The following is a 21,822-nucleotide window of genomic DNA, read 5'->3' as shown; positions in this document are numbered from 1 at the left end:
GAGATAGCTGCCAAAAGGAGAAAATAAAAAGGAGTGCAGTATTGATAAGTAGCAGTCGGGCCAAGGAGGTTTCCTTGGAGCTCCCAATGTCTGAAACTAGATTAAAGAGGAGGGGGGAAGAGGGACAAAAAGAGGCTGCTGTTAGCCAGATAACATATAATCCTCTTTCTTTTCTCTAAGAATTTAGTAAGTGTCTGAGGTGAGGGAACTTGTTCTTCTACTGAGTCTTGTCCCCTTCTCCTGATTACCACCCTTAACCACTCTACTTAGCATTTTCCTGGGGAAAGAATAATATATTTTTTGCAGTGGTGAGCAAAAACTTTACTTTTCTTGTCTAATTATACTTTCAATGCACCCCTATCATTGGCTGGATGCCCTTTCTTGAAGTCATTAGTCTTCACAGTAGGAGGAAAAGTTCATCAAAGACTCTGTATCCCAGCAACCCCTGCTGTGCCATTATGCACCGGAGGATTCCTGAGAAGAGTGTTACATCTGCTGCCTTAAATCTGCCATTCACTTTCTAGACCCTAAACAGACATGCCTTTGAAATGGGGTCTGGGGAGAGGGCTACGTACTATCCCCAGACTCTTTCATTTTAAAAGCAATTCAGAGAAATACAGGATCTAAAAAAAAACTAGAGAAGAGGTTGTTGATAAGTAAGAATGCAGATAGAACTGATTAGTGTAACATGTTTTTAGTAAGAGCTTTTACATATGGAAAAGCTTATTCTTTGCTATCACAGTTGATGTCTCTTTTGATAATAATTGGGTGGTGCAGGTAGGATTCATATGAATTGTTGAACTGAAAACTGTTTTCTAGCACATGCTCACACATCAAGTGCTTTTTGCAAATTGCCACCAACTTTTTAATGATATATTTTTATTTCACGCATACAGAAGAAATATAAAAGAGTCCCTTGGGAGTTGGGTGGCATAGAAATGCGATAAATTAAATTAAATTAAATTAAATTAAATTAAATTAAATTAAATTAAATTAAATTAAATTAAATTAAATTAAATTAAATTAAATTAAATTAAATTAAATTAAATTAAATTAAATTAAATTAAATTAAATTAATTAAATAAACATATATTTAACCATTTAAAATGAATTAATGGACCAATTTAATATATTGTGATGTCTTGTGGGTTATTGTTGTTTTTCCCTTCAGTTGTGTAAGTTTCTGGTATCAAGTTAGCGAATTTGTAAAGAGACAACACAGCTATTAGATGTTAATAATGGAATGAACGTTTAAAAATCTTTTAACACAAAGTTATGATTGAAATATACATATTAATGTTTATGAGTTAAAACAGCTTGTGTATTCTCAAGAGTGAATATAACTCAGTAGTAGAGCATCTGCTTTGTGTGTATTCAGTCCTAGATTTGATTTCTGGGAAAGAGAAGGAAAAGTATTGGTTTGCCAGAAATTTTGTTGTTACTGCTCTATAGAATAATTCAGGGACCATTAGATATTTGGACATCTTCCACAAATGGCTTTTTGATTAGAAGTCACACATTTTCCAAAAAAGGCTGCATGCTCAAAACATATTGCTAAATTGATATCTACATGCATGTATGCAAAATGAAAATGTTTATCTGACTCTGCAAGTATTTAGCATCTAGTTCAATAGATGTATACCTTATTGCTTGGAGATAAATAGTAGAATGCAAGCAATGGGGAAAGACCTACGTTGATGTATCATGAAATTTGGAAGACCAATGACAAGAATTCCCATGTATTTCCATAATTAGATCTTTCTTCACAATTTATGACACATATTGTTTATCATATTTGGGTGCATTTATCTTGTTTTATAAAACATGAACTGGTCCTGAAGTTATGACCTTTCAATCCTAGACATTTATCCCATCTCAAAAATTTCACACCATTGGGGAAAGTCTGAATTGGGAGACAAAGAGAAAGTTGAATTTCTGCTGGTGTGGGCCTGTATCTGTGCGTGCCACCAGTGTAATGCCAAATTTGCCTTCTGATGTTGTATGTGGCTGTCAAGAGCACCAAGTGTCTGACTCTGCTTCTGTTAATATACGCTATGAAGCACACAAAGTCTGTTTGAGTCTGTGCTGCAGTGTCTCTTTCAAATTTCTTGAAACATCCTGCAAGAATTATGATATTTCTCCAGGTTAAAATTTGACTTATTTATGTCTTTCTTGATCTTTAACTCATTAACTCCACTATGTACTTTTCTTAGCAGCAGTGAAGACTCACTCTCTAACTTTTGGGGCAGCCTTTTAAAAATGTTATAAATATTTTAGTATATGCTTGCTTCACTTTAACCTTTTCTTTTCCTGTGGGGTAAATGTAGGCAGTTTCTTATGGAGGAAATGTATCAGTTCCATGGCTGAAGTAGCAGTAGGACATCTAATAGGTGTCTCTCAAATCTTCTTCCTGGATGAGTTGCCATGACTGTTGAAAGTTAAAGAGGGTGGTGGGAGAATGTCATTTTGCATTCCCCCTTTGAAGTGCTCAGATTTCATTTCAGAAAGAGGCAGGAGCACAGTGATATTTAATTTAGATACTCTCTTTTTTCCTGAAGCTTTCACTATTTATAGGGGTACTTGAAAGCAAGACAGCAAGAGAAGTACCTCATTACTGACCCCATATTTCACATTTTATGAGAGCCACTCAGTTCCACTATTGGTTTCTGGAATCTAGTTTCCACTTTGCACAGTGGTTTCCATAGGAAGAATCTTTTGGCGTTTCAGCTTCTGTTTCAACTAATTTCCTTCTGCTCCTAGATTAGAAACATCTCACTGGGGGAAATAAATCTGAAAGAACGTTGTTTTCAAAGAGTGAATTTCTTTATCTATATTTTCTTTTAGTTACTGTTTTGGTATAAAATAAGAACAGATCATCATAAGGACTTACCTTTTGTAATACATCTTGTTTCTTGGGAAGTGGAAATCATTTCATAGCAAAGACAGATCTCTGCTCACCACAACATCTTTATTCCCTATCTCTGAATCTATGTAGGGCCCTGAAGCATTCTGAAGATAGAGATGGCAGCAGCAGGATGCCAATATTTTGCTTTGAAGTGTTCCTGCTATCTAGGAAAAAAAGAGAGAACTCATAGTTTAAGACCTTGAAGAGTACATGAGCCAGAGTTTTGGTGAATTTAAGTTTGAACAGGTTTTTCACCTCAGTGGAACTTGGCTTATGTGTCTCTCCTCCCCATCCCTCCCACCCAAAAAAACCCTCCTATTTACTTTTGTATATACCTTCCAAAGCACCAGAAGGCAAGACAAGAAACAATAGATGGAAACTAACCAAGGAGAGAAGCAACCTAGAACTAAGGAAAAATTTGCTAACAGTGAGAGCAATTAACCAGCGGAAGCTTGCCTTGAGAAGTTGTGGGTGCCTCATCAGTCGAGGGTTTCAAGAAGAGCCTGGGTAGCCATTTGTCTGAAATGGTATAGTCTCTTGTTTGAGCAGGGGGGTTGGATTAGAAGACCTATAAGGTCCCTTCCAACTCTATTATTCTATTATTTTGGTCACCTCTGTAGCCATGCTGCTTAGCCTTTACTTTCAAAAGTTCTTTCATCGATGAATTGGCTCTCTGTGTCATGTTTCTTGGCTTTTTTATCTGTGCAGCAAAAGAGAAGATAGTACAGTAAAAGATAGCTAAAATAGTTCAGCATTCCTTCTGTTATAACCATCCCTGAGGAATAGAGTGGTACATTTCTGACTCATTAGCAGTATTATTCTTGAGGAAGTCTTTAATTGGGGAAAAAAGGGGAAGCTGGCACATCTGTCATGAATGGTGGGTTGCTGCCTTGCTTCTGGCCAACCAGAGGGTCAGGCGGTTGTGAACTCTTTTAGCTCCTTGGGGTGTTAGGTCAAAAGTCCATAACAATCGGAATAATTGAAGAGAGAGTGAGTATAGAGGATATGTTATGGCTAGGCATGAGAAAAAGGATTTGCCTGGTTTACATAATTAGTGATCGCGTAGAGACGTTCAATCCAGTACAAGTTAGAGAAAATGAATGAGCTGGTTGTCCTTCTCCATATAAGGTCATTCCACGGAAAGGTAGATAACAAGTAAAATTAAAATACCATGTTTGATTCACCTCTGGAGCTTTTTTTCTGTTAAGGTGGATAATTCTCCTGTTTTCATTCGGTGAAATGATTGGGTGGGTCTATGCAGAGTCACAGAAAACTTACCCATTTTCAAGGAAGGTTACATAGCACTTACCCACATTTGCAATCTGTTACTTTCCAATCCTCCTGAGCAGAAACCTTCAGAGAATATATAATAGTTGAGCTCCTCAAGCCATACCAGTCTTATTCTTATTATACTCAAAAAGTAAAATGCCCAAGGTATAAGTGTCCCACTTTTTAAGGCAAAACAAAACAGCCTCCGTTTTCAGATACTTGGGGAACACTTCTAAAATGCTTTATCTGTTATATTTTGATTAAAGTTTTATTTTCTTTCAGCAAAAAGTCACACTTAAACTGTCTCATCTCATCATCTTCTCTTTTAAGATACAAAATCACCTCTCCTTCCAGTGCCATGATACTACAGAGTGTCTGTTCTTTCCAGAAGAGCTTGCTGTTTTTTAATTCTTTTTTCCCCCTTGCTGTGCCTTTTCTGACCTTCCCTGTCAGTATTTATGCTTCTCTCATTGGCTTTGCAGAGAGGTTTACATTTTCTCTAAGAATCTAAACTGAATGTTTGATTTGCTTGTTTAAAGTACATGATCGAATTATTCCTTTCAGACAGAAACTGCACTATAGGGTCATATCTAAGACAGTTTGTGTTTTCTAGCCAATGCTAACGAATCTTAATCCTAATCTTGGAAAGCAGATATTTCATATGCAAAGTTTAATAGGTAGCAGGCAGCAAGGAAACAGCAAAGTAAATGCTCCTTTTAACATGTAGAATAAATTCAGAATATGAATTTACAATTTAGTTTTCATAAACTTTATTGTTTCTAGCAATATGAAGATAAGCTAAACTCAGATAACAAATTATTCTGAAGATACTTTTTGACAGGTTCTATTGTTTTTTCCAAGTTTCCAACACATAGGCCTTATAGAATAAACAAGCAAGGACATATCTAGTTCCACCATACATTTGAATAAGTTTTATTTTTAATTTTTCTTTTAATTAGATTAGAGGAGAGGGAAACATATTACTCTTATGAACTAAAGAAAAACCCAGTTTCATATGTATAGAAAAATATTTTTACCCATCTAGTCAACCATGGTTGATCTCAAAAAAATCTAGGAAAGTTTGGGCTTGGTTAATAATTGGATGGAAACCATAAGGGCATACTTTGCTATAGATTATAGTAAGAAATTAAAAAAATAAAATAAAATCCTGGGAAAAGGCACTGCTAAACAATTTCCGTACCTTTTGCCAAAGAAACAACATGAAGTAAAATAAGCCACTAGAATTTAAGCTCAACACTATTTATTTGTATGTTATTCAATTATTAAAGGTTAATTCGGTGGCAGGGAGGTCAGAATCAAGCATATAGGCTAGTATATACTATCCAGATTTCTTAAGTAGTCCACTCCAGAATATTTCTTTTTTTTCAAATGAAGTAGGATCTTTTCAGACTATTGTATAATTAATAAAGAACAAATATTATCTTATCACCTTTGTAGCATGACCATTAAAGCACAGAATTCCATTTCCATTGCCTTCCTTTCCATCTCCAAATAGTTTGTAATTCAAAAGTATATGAACAAATATACTTGTGGAATTAAATTCTATATGAAATCAGGTTTGAAAAAATGCTGCTGTGGCTCATTATCAGATCAAACAAATTAACTTTGAATATTCAACATCACTTCTCAATTATATGAATGAACAATTTCTTCAAAAAAATAATAATCCAGATTTCATATCTGCTTTTGCACTTGGACATTTCATCTCATATAATTCAATAGTTGTTTGTGAATAGCTATTATAGACTTATTATTTTGAAAATATCAAGCTATTTTCTAACAGAGACATTTTGAAGCCCTTGAGGGCTGTCAGTTATATGTAGATGTCAAAAGACATTTTCATTTAAAACATTGCCTCTCAGCCCTTTTTGTAAATGATACTTACATTGGAGTTCAAATAATAATAATAATAATGCATCATTATCCTATCTAGGGTATACTCTACCCAGCTGATAAAAAAGTGCTCTTGTGAAATTTGGATTAAAATAATATTAGTTTAGCATGGGCATAAAAATGTTTCTGAAGATGTTTGGACTAATACAAGATGCTTCTTACAAACAAGAAATGGCATTCATGTTGAAACAGTTCCTATACTATTGTAAACAGAACATTAGATTAAAAAGCCAGTGATCTGATCAAGAAAGATTTCTCTGGAAAATCACATTGGTGCCCATCATGAACTTTGACCCATCTTTTCCCCCTGATTATTTTGATTGAAATAGTACATAAGAAACTGACCACAAATCAAGTATATTTTAATAATCTAAATGCATTATTATTTTTTCAAATTAGTTTTCAACTTCTCTCTCTCTCTCTCTCTCTCTCTCTCTCTCTCTCTCTCTCTCTCTCCCTCCCTCCCTCCCTCCCTCCCTCCCTCCCTCCCTCACTGGCTCTCACTCACTCTCCTGTTTATATTTGCTTATATCAGATTACAATTGTCATTTGAAAGCCTATTTATTCAGCTCAGACAGATCCTATTGAAGCCCTCCACAATCTTGGTATCTTCTACATATGTGACTAGCTCACTGCTCTAATTCCACTCTAACTCCTACTTTCTGCTTCCTGATATTTATTTATTTAGTTACTACTAGTGTATGTAAATAGCTTCCCTCTTACCACTTGGCTGCTGAGTTTGTTTAGAAATGTTTGGTGTAGCACTTTGTCAAAGACTTTTTAAGACTCAACAGTACCATATATAATCACTACATTGATATGCCATATATAATCACTACATTGATATGCTTATTAACACCATCTAAAAACATAGAAAACTAGACAAACATTGTCTTTTCAGAAACTGCATTATTTCTTCTGCTAGAAGTTTACTTTTTAATATAACTTTCCTCAATATCTTTAGAACATTTTAAGAAACGGATTCACATTTGGCAGATATCCTCAAGGATGAATGCCTGATTGATTAACTGATTGATTGAGATATTTATAGTTTGATGGGTTACTAGCCTAAGGACCTCATGGGGAATCATAATCCATAAAATGCATATTAAAAATAAATAAAAATAATAATATAGTATTTTGCTATATTATTGCTACATAATGGTTTGGATCTCTCTCCTGAAGAAAAAAAAATCAATTCAGGCATCCTGTCCTAATTTCCTTACAATTACTGAGTATTCCTTCATCACATCACCACATCTTTTGAATCCTTATACTCCAAGAACAAGCTGGAGGGGTTGAGCCGTACAGTCTGCACCTAGCCCACAAAACAGTGAACCACTTTCTTTTCCAGAAGATTACTTCCAGGAGCATGTACTCTCAGAATACTTGAAATTTACTTTTTTCTAGGAACACCAGTATATGGAAACAGAATGTGCCTATTGTGCATGTTATACTTTACACATTGCTCCTCAAAGCCTTTGGTTGCTCATTTTTGCATCTTTTATTGTCTTTGCTCTTCCAATTTGCTATATTTTGCATTCTCATTTTGCAAGACCTAAGTATTTTGAAGGCAGTTTTCTGTTTCTAATTGCTTCCCTGATATTGCTAACAGTGTTATTTTTTTTAATCATGGACCAGCATCTCGAATCATTTCAAGATGCTAGCCCAAGCTATATTATTTAATAGGCTATTAATTTTTAAATTAGTCTACTGTAACACATGCTATGTAGATCTGCATTTGATAACTGTTCAACATATATACACCTTCCTTTCCTAATGCAGCTCCCAGAATATTGATTAATGCTCCCAGATTGTATTATACACGTGTGTGTGTGTGTGTGTGTGTGTGTGTGTGTGTGTGTGTTATCATTTTGCTTGTGGGCTCAGTTCAAATTATTGTGCATTCTTAGGATATGAATTGTTCAGAATTAGAATAGGCTAAGATTTGCCTACACCCATTTCTAATTGTTTGCACTATTTATTGACACATCCCTTCATGTTCCATCCTGCTAGAGCTATAGTAGTACATACAAGCAACAGAACCTTTTCTACAGGGTGTAGAGAAGAGAGGCTGCTCTCCAAAAGAAAGTTTGCCTAGCTACGTTGTTGTTCATAGAGTTGTCCATCCCTAATTTAATATAGAGTCCTCAAGCTTTTGGGAACAATAGGCATATTTTAAATATTTATCAAATTTTTGTTTGAACAATTGGTATTTCCACTGATCTCCCAAAAGTTATTCTGGATGACGTACAGTGCCTTAAAAAGAACAAATCAACAAACCATAGCACCAGAGGCCACAAACAGGAACCTAAATACACAGGCTGTGAAATCAGCTTGTAGTAAAACACTTCCAGTGCAGCTAAGGATAAATTAATAAGCATCAAGGCTTCCAGTTCTGCATTCAGAATCTCCTATATTCTTTGTCCAAGGCAGCCAGGTTCTGAACTTAGAATAAATCCTATGAATTAAAATACATCCATATGAATTCTGCTCAGTCTTATTTTCAAACCATTTATTCCACTGATTTTTTTTTTTTTACCTGTTGTCATCCAATTTCATTTCATTTCATTTTCATTTTATTAGTTTTCTATACCGCCCTACTCCCGAAGGACTCAGGGCGGTGCACAGCCAAACAATAAAAACACATACAATACAAAATTTAAAAAATAGAATAAAATCAAATTAAATAATTTTGGCCCCGACAAATTTAAAACCCCAAACTTTTAAAACCAATTTAAAATTGAATATATAAATACTAAAAGATATTTAAAATTTTAAAAATCTTTATAAAAGAGGGGGAAAATTAGGCCAGGCCGGCCTGGTGAAATAGTAAGGTCTTTAAGGCGCGGCGGAAGATATTAAGGCGCGGCGGAAGATATTAAGGAGATATTGGATCCATTCCCATATACATTTTTGTTACGGAGTTGTTCTTTTTCTTTTGATCATGATTGTTTCATTGACATTTCATGAGGCTGCATTTTAAGACTCCCATGCTATAACTTTCACTTTGAAAGTTGGATTGTTCTTTAAAATGTCAAATAATTTTTACTAAGTGTTGGAATGTGGAATGCAGGAGGATCAACTGAGAAAATAGAAAGGCTTAAAGGCATGGAAGCTAGAGATAGTGTGCTATGAAAAGTGTGCCTGGAAGGAATATAATAGGGATTTTTTCCAATGTAAAAATACTTTTTAACCCATTTGCAGGCCGTTTCTTAATACAACTATTAAGATGTATAGTTAAATAGAAATAATGTTAAGATGCTAAAATTCCAAGTTTCACATTTTGCTTTGTAACTCGTGGAAAAACTGGTCTGGTTTCTTTTGATCAGCATGACCACATTAGTCACCAATTTTATATACGGATTGAATGTATAGCTTGAGTAAAATATGAAACCAGCCTCATCAGACACTGAACTGCATTTGATCGGCTTTTCTTTTGTTCGTGAACTATAAAGAGTAGCCAGCTAAAATACTCACCAAGAGGCAGAGAATCACTTTACCAAGCAACCTGCGGGGAACTTAAAGGAAAAGAAAAGAGAAGCACTAAAGGGAGAAGAATATAGGAGATAAACAAAGTGGCATAAACGACAGGTGGCAGAAAGATATTGACTGAAAAGATGGAACAAGTGAAGAATGATCATCCGTCTATTAGTCCTCTAAGAAAGCAAGCATAATAGTCCCTAAGTTTTCATTGTGCACAGGGAGAAAATCTCTTTTGAGGGATGGTAGCAGAGATAATAGTTACAGAGCACAGGACCCATTTTAGAGTGTTAGAGTCATTGCAGAAAAACTATGTTGTTTGTTTCTTCCATGTTCTGTCCTGTGAGTTCCATCCAGTGCATGTGTCAGTACCAAAAATACCAAAATCTGTAATGGTAGCTTTTCCTCCAAGATTCTTTGGATTGTATCCTATTTGACAGGTTTTGCAACTGGATTTAACACTGACTGATTTTGAATTTCAGTGGGGTCAGGTTGTTCATCTCTGTGAGTTCAATGAGACTTAATTTTGAAGCATATTTTATTTATTTATTTATTTATTTATTTATTTATTTTTCATTCATTCATTCATTCATTCATTCATTCATTCATTCATTCATTCATTCATTCATTCTGAACCACAATTCCACAGTCAGCACCTGGCCATGTCTTTGATATTATAATTAATTTCCTTCTCCTTTTAGCAATAGTACAATCGATTTGTTTTTTATATATTAACTAAAGTCTTTGTTTATATAGACTACTAATAAGTAAGTGGTCTCCAGATTTGAGTCAGACTTGGACCAGATTTTATAAGCATAAACATATAATGGTTTATTGCAAAAATAAATTATATAATTTTTGTTCAAAGCAAACCAAGCTAAGATTTGCAGCCTAAATATTTTTCAATTATTTTGGAGTTGAAATCTTTTCTCCTTAAAGTTTTTGTTTTAATTTAAATTAGATTAGATTCAGTATTAAAACCATAGTTTAAAATCCGGCATTGCCCAGAATCGTCTTCAGTGATAGATGGTTAAATAAATTTGATTAATAAATAAATAGTAAAAAATTGAAAAATTGGCAAAATGTATGTTTTAATGCAGTTGTTGATTTATTTCTCTGATCCTTCAGAATTAGATGCATTTTTATTACAGTTCTAATAAAAGGAACTAATTTGCATATTAACACATTTGTGTTTAACACTGACTTTAAAGAATATTCTTGATTCAGTTGTAAGCTAATGGTATAGAAAACATAGGAGTACTTTCTTTTTAATATGCAGTGCTATAGTACATATTTCAAATTGTAAAGATATTGCATAAATGAATGAAAATGAATTCACAATATGTTCAAAATATAGAAATATATTTATATGTATTTGTGTGCATATGTGTATACATATATACAATATAACATACACAAACTCAGTTTTATATTCTGCAAACCTAGTTGCATGTTTCTCAATGGCGATGGACATGACTCTTAGAATAACTTTATTGTCACTTTGAATGTACACTAATCAGCACACATTAAAATGAAATTAAGTTTTATACAGTTCTCAAAGGGTCTCCACCTCTAATATAAACATAAACGTTATAAGATAAATAAATAAATACTAAGGCACCCTGTTATTAAGCTGGTTATTAAGACCAGCTGCCTGCAATTACTGCAGGTTCGAATCTCACCAAGGCTCAAGGTTGACTCAGCCTTCCATCCTTTCTAAGGTAGGTAAATTGAGGACCCAGTTGTGGGGGCAATAAGCTGACTTTGTATAAATATACAAAAGGATGAAGGCTATTGCTGAGCACATTGTAAGCCGCCCTGAGTCTCCGGAGAAGGGCAGCATATAAATCAAAATTAAAAAAAAAATAAAAAATACAAAATTATGTGTGTATCCACATATATTATATGACATGGAGAAACACAGCCTAGTTTGGATGTACATGGCGAGAGAAATCAATCTTCTGAGTTTACCAGATGGATGGCATAGGGAACAAAGATGTTACAGAATCAGGTAGTCCTGCTACAAATACTTCGAAACCTCCTCCCAGAGGAGGAATATTAAAACATAATAGGCCCAGTTTGTTCACCAAATGCTGAGAAATAATTGTGTTGAATGCTGAACTAAAATCAATAAACAACATTCGCACTTGAGTATTCTTCTCCTCCAGATGTGCCAAGCTAAGATGGCGCACACAGGAAAGTGTGTGAGCAGTTCTTCTGATAGGCAAACTGTAATGAGTGAAATGTAGGGGGAAAGCATGAAACCATATAGTCCAATCTCTCAAAACACTTCATCATAATGGAAGTGAGTGCAACTGGTTGGTAATCATTAAGGCATGTGGTGATAGGTTTTTTGGGCACTGGTACAATGATGGCAATCTTAAAACATGATGGAACCATGGCCTGATGCAACAAGTAGTTGAAGATGTCTGTGAGAACAGTGGCCAGCTGGTCAGCATACTCCTTAAGTACCCGCCCAGGGATATTATCAGGACCCACAGCTTTCTGAGTATTGACTTTCCACATGACCTTCCAAACAGCAGTTGTATCAAGCCTGAGCACCTGTTCATCATGGAGGGGAACAACCTTCCTTGCTTGAACGTTGTTTGTGGCCTCAAACCAACCAAAAAAACCTATTTAGCTTGTTTAGAGAATCCAAGGCCATCCTTACATGGCCTTATAGTCAATAGTAATCCAAATACTTTGCCACATACATCTCAGGTCCATAGGATCTTGAAATAAGTTCTGCACTTCCTGACTATAGGCTCGCTTTTCTGTTTTTATAGCATGTCTCAAATCAGCTCTTGCTATTCTAAGTGCTGCCACATCACCTGATTTGAAAGTGGTGTTTCTCACCTTCAACATCGCACGGACCTCTTGTGACATCCAAAGTTTCTCATTTGCTCATATGATAAAAGACTTAAGAACACAAACATCCTCCATACACTTTTGCATATAAGCAGACACAGTAGAAGGATATTCATTCGCATCAGTATATTGTCCACTCATTGCAGCCTCTTTAATTATGTTCCAATTAATGCACTCAAAACAATCTTGTAGAGCTTCTATAGCTCTACAAGAGCTCCTGCTGGCCACACTCTCACTTGTTTCTAATTGGTCTCTCTCTGATTAACAAAGATTTATATGCTGGCCTAAGCATCACAGAGAGATGATCTAAGGAGCCAAAATGAGCTCCTCCTTCAAATAAATGAAGAAAAATGAAAGTTCTTGGCTTAGCATTTGATGTCTGTGGGACTTGGCATGTTGTAAGATGATTTTTATTAACACATGCTCAGTCTTGATCCTGGGGAGTGTTGAAGTACATTAGTGCTGGCTACTACAGTAAATCCTCCCTTTCCATCTGGGGGAGACTATCATACTCCTTGCCTAAAATGTCACTGCTATTATATAGTGTCAGACAGGGAGGCAATTACAAGAATTCAGCTCTATTCCTTTTTGTGTGGGACAGTAAAATGATTAAACCAAATATGTATTTGTGAAGTTCTAATATATGGAATAATTGCCTATTACATTTTTGTTTTTAGCTGTTCTGATATAGATACCTGTAGTGGGTTTACTGCTTGAGTCAATTATTAGGTTCTCAAATAACCATACATGAAATAATTGGGAAAATCTGGTCCACTTATAATTGTTCCTTTCTCCAGGCCATGGCCATATACCATATTCCAGCGGGGATTTGATTTGGTGCTGGGAGAACAGCCTTCTGACAAGATATTCAGGTAGAATTCAACAGATTTGGTTGTGGGCTATCAGTAAGGGGAAAGAGCTATTTAAGAGGACGTCCAAGGATTTCAGTTAGAGATGTTCCCCAGCAATTTATATGATTTTGCTTAAATTAAACTTGAAACAGTATGAATATGAATTCTAAGTTAGATTTTCTCAAATGACCGTATATAGCTTGCTATTGCCTTATGAAAATTTCAGTAATCGTCCGAAGGACTGAATGCAAAGTTCAACATTTTGGATTTTTAGTTCAAATTTTATTTTTTAAAAAAAACCAATTTGGGGTAAAATAGCAGTCATAAAAACTTTTTATAAGAATGTCTGAGCAAAACGGTTTTGGTGAGCAATTTCTCTTTTTGAGCTTTCTTCATATTAGCTTTCAGTTGTAGTACAATTGCTCCTGGACTGATGACATGATTTGTGCCTCTCTCCCTGGTGTGGGGTTACATGGTTTGTGGGAAAGTAACCGTGGCTAGTTGCCTACTAATAAGGGAGAAGATTTCTGTTTTAGGGAAGAGAGCAAAAATACAAGAAAAAGGGAAAACAAGAACCCCTTCCTGCAGTCACTACCTGTGGCAATGCCTATTTCCTGCTTATTAAAAAGCACTGTTTTTTCCTTAAAAACAAACTTCTATTTCTTCTTTCCTCTCCTATGCATGTCTCCTACAAATTCTTCTAGTCAGAATTCTCACCTTACTGAAAAAAAAAAGATAAATGAAATAACACTTAATAAGATACGTACACGGGGCTTCAATGGCACATTTTTTGCTACCTTGAAATGATAGAACTGAAAAATTGTCTAGATAATGTTAATTTGCATTTAATATCAAATCAAATAGCCTTATGGTCATGGAGTAGAAGGAGTCACCATATGTGAGTTGGATATATAAATAAGATTGGAGAGAAAGAAGTAACCGAATTGCAGACTAGATCAAGATAATTTAAAGAACCTCTCTCTGCAAGCACAGAAATAAATACCGTAGAAAAATACTAATTTCTTGTGTTTTCCCATATAGATTTCTAACTGATTAACTTTCTCCTATGGATGCAGATTCACCTACACTCTTGGGGAAGGGATGTGGCTGCCTCTGAGCAAAAGCTTTGTGATCCCACCTGCTGAATTGGCCATCAATCCATCAGCCAAGTGCAAAACGGATATGACAGTGATGGAGGATGCTGTAGAGGTCAGGTATGTTCCTGACATACGAAAATCTTTGGAATGCCTGGAAATTATGCATGGCAGAGAAAGAAACTCCTATTAGTAATGAGTCTCTGCTAAAGGATCACCCATCAGAAATGGTGCAGTTCCAGATGCTGTAAATTATATAAAATTATGTACAGATGGTCATTTTGCTGGTCCAGCTCTATTTTATTTCTGTACTAATAATCATATTCCTACATTTGGAGTATGGCATTTGGAAAAATGTAATAGGCAGGAGGGGACATCTGGAAAGTGTCAGTGCTCCTCCTTTGTTCTACATGAGATAATGGAGCAGAGAAATTATTTAGGGAACTTTTGAATTATGTCAAGTTAGTTTCACTGCTAGGAAATAAGCAAAAGGGAATAATTCACTGCTTTATTTTAAAGCTTTTATTTCATATCTTTAAATGGATTAACATTTTAACCTGCCTAATAAGAAATATCCTCTGGGAAAGTTATGCAAAATTTATATATAGAATGTCACTTTTCTGTTGAAACAATCTGAAAGTTTATCATTTTAGAAAAATCTTCCTAAAACTATGGTGTGGCATATATCATGGGACAAAGATGGAGTAATCTAAAAGCAAAACCAGAAAAGTAGTTCAATTGAAATAGAAGCTACTATCAATTCAAATACATTATTGACTTATCACCTTAATGTATGGATCTGCAACTCTGGCCTGAAGATCATACAGTACTCCTGTGTTCCATGCATTTGAGAAGTTCTCTTTCTCATAATTACCTACCTCACTTCTTAAAGCAAGCCAGAATTCATACAGAATGACTTAGTTTCATACTCTCTCCAACCAATCACATTAATAATATAGTTGTGGGTAGGAATGACTGAATCTATAAAGCTCACTTCAGCTTTAGTATTGATTTTATATCGTTAAGTTGATCTTGACCATTTATTTTTGCCTTTTGATTGTTTTATTTTAAAACTAACACTGCTTAAATATTTGTTAGCATTTTAAAAGTATTCCCCAAGCAATCCTTTTGTGTTTATATTTTGAGGGGAAGATATTAAATTGCAAAGTTCAGAGAAAGCAGCATTTCTCTACAGGAGTCCTTTCTCATCTATGTATTTATTTCAGAAATAACAGAATTGGCAAGCTTGTATCAAATGGGAATCAATCAAATTTCTCACTCATCTTGGTGATAGCCCTGTAAATACTACATCAGGCTCTGAAAACTTTCTGCAATGCTATATGCATCAGTTGCAAAAAGAATTGACTGATATTTTATGATTGCCTAAAAGGAAAAAGGGGAAAAAGTACTTGGACAGAATTTGGTGATAATCATAGAGCTTTAACATAATAAAGCTCCACTCTAAACTTACACAGTACACATTTTACCATAACTCTCAGGATCTATACTCTGAAATCATTAGTTCAAACAGTGCAAGTTTATGGTTAGTAAGGAAAATTCTGAATCATTTTATCAGCGATCTGTCAAAGAAATAGGCATACTAAAGAAGCAAATGTACTTTCTGTGTACTTCTAATAATAAATGTGCAAAATCTATGAAGAAACACATTCCTCAATCAATTAGAATTAAATTTGAAGCCCAATATTGTAAGTCATCTGGTATATATTCAGATTTCTTTGTATAAATCATTATTGTGATCATTAATGATTTGTTAATCTCATGTTATCTTGTTTTTGCCTCTTCTGTGCCTTTTATCACGTGCTATTTTATAGTAACAATTTAAACTGCAAACTTTTCAGTCAAACAATGGAGAACCTTATGCCTCTGTTGTGGGGTTGACTCCCATCACACTTGTTCAAGAGAGTTAGTGAAAAATGGGAAGAATTACAGTTCATCAGTCTCAGGCTCTTTTCTGTTTATATCATTCATCAATGATCTTTGAACCACTGGCGTTCTGAATTACTGTTTTTTTTTTTTTGTCTTATTAACATATAATTGTTACTGTAATTGCAAATACGTTTCATTACATCGCAGGGAGGAACTGATGACTTCCTCCTCCTTTGACAACCTGGAGGTTCTCCTGGATTCTTTTGGCCCAGTTCGGGACTGCTCCAAGGATAATGGGGGTTGCAGCAAGAATTTCCGCTGCATTGCAGATCGAAAATTGGACTCCACTGGATGTATGGTTCGTATGCGCTTGATATGGAATTATGAAAGGACCTTTTGGAGAGATAAGTATAAGACAAAAAGGTTCCTTGACACATGGAGTTCTCTTGGATTTGAGCTTCTTGATACAGAGCATTATAATTCTATGGCATCCTCATGCAACATACGAAGATCTGTTACCTTACCCAGGGCAAATCGAGGATTTCGGGATTTAAACTAATTCTGAGATCCTCGCTTTGCCTTGTTTAAGACAGCAGATCAGTACAAATTGTATATTGTAATATGTTTCGCAAAGAAGCATATGCATAACACAATGCTTTATTTTTCTAAGATGACTCCAGTTTTCTGCTCACAGAATAGAACTAAAACCATGGAAAACATGCCATGTTCCAGCTTTGTGTTGAACATTAACTTCTGTAACTGTTCTTTATTCTATTACATTTGTAAACATGTATTTAAGGCTGTCTTTCATATTATATGTTTGCTATCCTGAGAATATGCTAGGCTTGCTATCCTGAGAATCTAGTTACATTTATATTAAATTTGTACCATATACTTTGCATCCTCTTTGCAATTTATTCTAAGCAGAAGTGAACAACCTACAGGATGTGGTCATCAATATCATTTCAAAAGCCCTTGCCCTCCATCCTGTAGGTTGTTCACTTCTGCTTAGAATGAATTGCAAAGAGGATACAAAATGCATGATACAAACTTAATGTAAATGGAACTTGAAAATAGTGTCCTTTGTATGATGGTTTTTCTTTAGATCAAAGTTTATTCATCTATCTTACTACATGGTCTTAAGTTCAGACTTCCAATAAGAGCTTTCTTTTCATTCCCTGCTATGATAAGATGGAAGATATTGTTAGAAAGAGAACAAAAATGAAATTGAGGAAACTGAGTGTGTCGGAAAGAAAAGGAAAAAGGGAGGAATGGTCATGACAGAACGATAAACAACTTTGCTCTTGAATCACCCCATGATTCAACACCCCCCCCGCCCCATTATTTCTCTGCAACCTTTTAACAAATTATTCCTGGAGGAATTCACTTGTTCTCCTCTGCTCCAAATAAAGTTTCAAGGCCTTGATCTAGATCATGATCTACATAGGACAAAGGAAATGTAATACTTCTCTCTCCAGTGACTTTGCCAAATTGTTCCGTTCCCACTCAACCACCTTCAGTTAAAGAAATGGGTGGAGGGGAGCCTCTATTAATTTATTTTTAGAGTAAAGAAAACCTAGAAAGGAAGCTGCATGCTATATAATTAACATACGGAGTTTGATGCTCTCTATGCACCTGGCAGGAAGAAGCATTTATACTTTGCATCCTAATGTGTGTATTTGCATGATAAGAATGTTGCAAGCATCTGTTCGTATGCTTGCAGTTTACATTTGCAGTAGATGTATTTTTAATCTACAAACAGATCCTTAAATGAATGTAAAGTGACTTGAGAATGGGTGATTCATTTCTTTATTAGCATAATACGTTACAGTTTTAATGTAACCATTAGAAAAAATGTTCTGGAGTTCCAGAGATAGTGTCCTTTGTATAATGCTTCTCTTTAGATCAAGGTTTATCTGTTCTACTACATGGCCTTAAAATGATAGGAAGACTACAGAATGCAAAATGTCCGGATTGAGGACACTTTGCCATCAAAGAGGTGAGGAATATATAGATTACTGCTGCATAGTCTACAAATCCTTATCATTCAGATTTGGATAATGGATTCTGTAGTGCTAGAATAGAATCCCTGATGGAGAAGCTTTTTACTAGAATGTTCTTTTTGCTCTTTATAGAAATTCATATGATTTTATGGTATGCTAGCATAGCATCGTGTTTTAGGTGATAACCTATGAATTCAAATGTCTACCAATCCATTAAAAAAAATAGCCTGTTTGCAGTATGAGGATTTTGCAAAGTGAATGGATTAAACAAATGTGATTGGGATAAAACTGAAGAAAGGGGTTTCTGGAAGGAATATTGTAGACTTTTGGATGGGTACAATTGTGTTATATTTAGCAGTGGAATTGAAACAAATGCTATAAATGCCATGAGAAAAAAAAAATGATATAAAGGAAATCATAAATGTTATGAGAGTATTGAAGAATTGGTAAAACAGCAGATCTAACAGAAAACATTAAAATATGGGTGTAATTTTGACACAGATTGGCTATATGGCTTGTTTAATGTTGTGCAAAGCCTGCAACTGTGCCTGACCATTGGGAGAATGCAGTCATTGTTCCCTTTTATATGCAAAAACTACAGGTGAGTTAGTTTCCTACGTGTGCCTGAGAATATGTTTGGCAGAATTTTGATTTAATGAATAATATTGGGAAAGAAGATATGTATGGGAAATGCTTTCCAGCTTCATGCTGAGCAAGTGGTATGCAGATCAGCTTGTTGCTCTTCAGTAATTATTGAGAAACATATGAATGTGAGAAAAATATAATAAATATTTATTGATTTGGAGAAAGTGTGTAGTAAAGTGAATATACATGAACTATGCAGTGTTTTGTATGAATATGGAATTGAAGGTTGATTCTTGGCATAAATTGAACAGTATTGGAAAAATACTGTATATGGGAGACAGAGAAGATACAGAACATCAGTGGGTGCAGGATCTGAGGGCACACCATAACAAACTCCCAAAATATGAACCAATCACCATCCCAGTAGCAGACATGCAACAGTGGGTCAAGAATATGAAGAACTGGACAGCATGTGGCGCAGACAAAATTCAGAGTGGCTAAATAAACTAACAGCTATGCATGAATGCCTAGCAGTATAGATGAACCAGCTGCTAACAGCAGATTTCCACCCAGACTGACACAAGAAAGGATAGTGCTGATCATGAAAGACCATGAATGAAAGAAGGGAACAGCACTGTCCAATTACCAACCAGTAGCCTACCTCCCTATAACATGAAAGGTCCTCTCAGGCATCATACCCATCAAGCTGACACATTAGGAACAACAGGGAGGTTCAAAACACCATTTGTTCATAGATACAGAAGTTGGCCAAGACTTAAAGTCTAGACAAACCATTCTGACCACAGCCTGGCTTAACTACAGGACAGCCTATGACTCAATGCCACACACATGGATCTATCATGCCTGGCTCCATACAGAGTCAACAGAACACAAAGGACCTTCCTCGAGAATATATTGGGACTATGGAAGACAACACTGGAAGTCAACTCAAAACAGTTCACACAAGTGATCATCAACTACAACATATACCAAGATGATGCACTGTCCTTACTGCTGTTTTGCATAGGCTTGAACCTTCTCAGCCAAATAATCCAAGGACTGGATTGACATTTAAGAGTACAACTACTGTGAGCCACCTCCTCTGCATGAAAGACATCAAACTATGCTAAGAATAATCAAGACATCAACTCATTGATCTACTTGATCTACACTGAGGACATTAGGATTGGAGAAATGTGGCTGGATGGTAATTAAGAGAGAGAAGGTAATTAAGACTAATGAAGTAGAACTACCAGTGAGCCACATAACAGACATACCGACCAACTACAAGTAGGTACTTAAGTTAGGAGAAATGTAAGTTGAATGCATTGAAAAGCTATGCATGTGATAGAAGAAATGATAGAGTCAAGAATGAATGAACAATAAATGAACGTTGACTGACTATAGAAGTGAACCAGTATAAAAGGGGTTTGTCGAGGTGGTCTGGTTATATAGAGAGAAGAATGAAGATCAGATTGCATGGTTAATATTTAAAGGAAGTGTGAATAAGTCAAAAGGAATAGGGAGACTGAGCAAGTCTTAACTGGATGGAGCTTATGAGATCCTCCAGGAAAGAAAACTGAGAACCTACAAAACATGGAAAATAGCATGGATCATTGCACTGAACTATGAAAGGAAAGTTGTAGGATAACCTCTGTGGGCTAGGCATCTTTTAATTCTAAGCTTTAGAAAATCTACATGTTATATTAGCCGAGATTGCTTCTTACGGGAACAAGAAAGCTTCTGTGCTTATACAGAGTGCCATTAAAGAATTGTGGATCAGAAAATGTCAATGCTTTCCTCAAGTTTTGGCTTTGACATTCTCCTACTAAGCAGTAACATGGGGACTGAACCAAGAAATTAATTCTTTCTCTAGAGTGTACTCCTTCCTTGCCTGCTGTCTTTGTGCATCTGCCAATTTCATTTCTTACGAGGAAATACATGCTAAGTGCTTTGTGGCAGATGTTCCCTTCATCCACCTCTGCACTGTATCTCATTGACTCACAGCACATCTTCCTGCCCCCCCTCCCTTTGCACCAGGGCTGGCATGAGAAATAGGTGGAAAGCAATCCATCTGCTTCATACTCTGACTGTGAAGCTGTTGAATGTGTCTTAGTGCTGACATTTTCCCTTTTCACCTGCTTTTGTGCTGGGAGAGGCATTGTGCCAAAGATGGATGTGTAAAAGAATTAGTGAAGGGATCAGCAAATGGAAATATTTTTACACAGCTACCTCTAAAATAGCTGCTGAGAGAGTCTGTGCTGACAGCAGCAGAAGTATGGATTAAGAGGAGGAATCTGTACATAGAATTCCCTTCTCTGTAGTACTCAAACTAGACAACACACAATTACAACATTTAATAATATAATTCATATATTCATGCATAAAACATTCTTAACATTACAGTTTGCTTCATAATGCAAAAATATAATAGACAAGACACCCTAAACTGATAATATATAATCATTTTAGTCAGTAGCAGACAGTTTTAAACAAATTTATATCCATTTTAAACAATGAATTAATATTAGGGATATATCAGAATGATACATTTATGAAAACCTCTTGATGCTTCTGTTCCTTAAATCCATGAAGTAATACATGTTGCTATTGTGGCCAAATCTTGTAAAGTAATTCAGTGATAATTGTTGCTATCTGATGATGAAATTTTAAGATTGGGGTGGGGATGCAGAATTGAGTTTTGGAAATTTTGCAGTCTTGCAGTTGGACACATTCTTGCATATAATTTAGCTGTATTTCATTTTCCATTTAAGCATAGCTTGGATACATTTTGCAAACATTCTTGTGTTTTGGCTTAATAGTGGAATGTCTTCCCTCTCTTGTAATTTCTCACCCCTTTAATTGTATGAAAACGATCTGGAAACTCCACACACAAAACACACACACAACAGCATATCTTTCCTATTGATCTGAAAGTCCAGAATGTTTTATTCATCCATTAT

At 35.4% G+C, this 21,822-nt stretch overlaps 1 protein-coding gene across 1 annotated transcript in view; it reads left to right on the top strand.

Annotated features, from left to right (window-relative positions):
- The window catches only part of ASTN1 (astrotactin 1), a 220,058-nt gene that overhangs the window by 143,661 nt on the left and 54,575 nt on the right, over window positions 1–21,822 (top strand). The window contains 3 exon segments of the mRNA XM_070939234.1: window positions 13,237–13,311; window positions 14,367–14,504; window positions 16,479–16,629. Of these exon segments, the coding sequence (XP_070795335.1) occupies window positions 13,237–13,311; window positions 14,367–14,504; window positions 16,479–16,629 (364 nt within the window).

Source organism: Pituophis catenifer, unplaced genomic scaffold (genome assembly GCF_029215685.1).
Source record: "Pituophis catenifer annectens isolate HBS135680 unplaced genomic scaffold, rPitCat1.0.hap2 SCAF_3, whole genome shotgun sequence".
NCBI lineage: Eukaryota > Metazoa > Chordata > Lepidosauria > Squamata > Colubridae > Pituophis > Pituophis catenifer.
The sequence above is the reverse complement of the archived record's forward strand: the minus strand, read 5'-3'. Positions and strand labels throughout refer to the sequence as shown.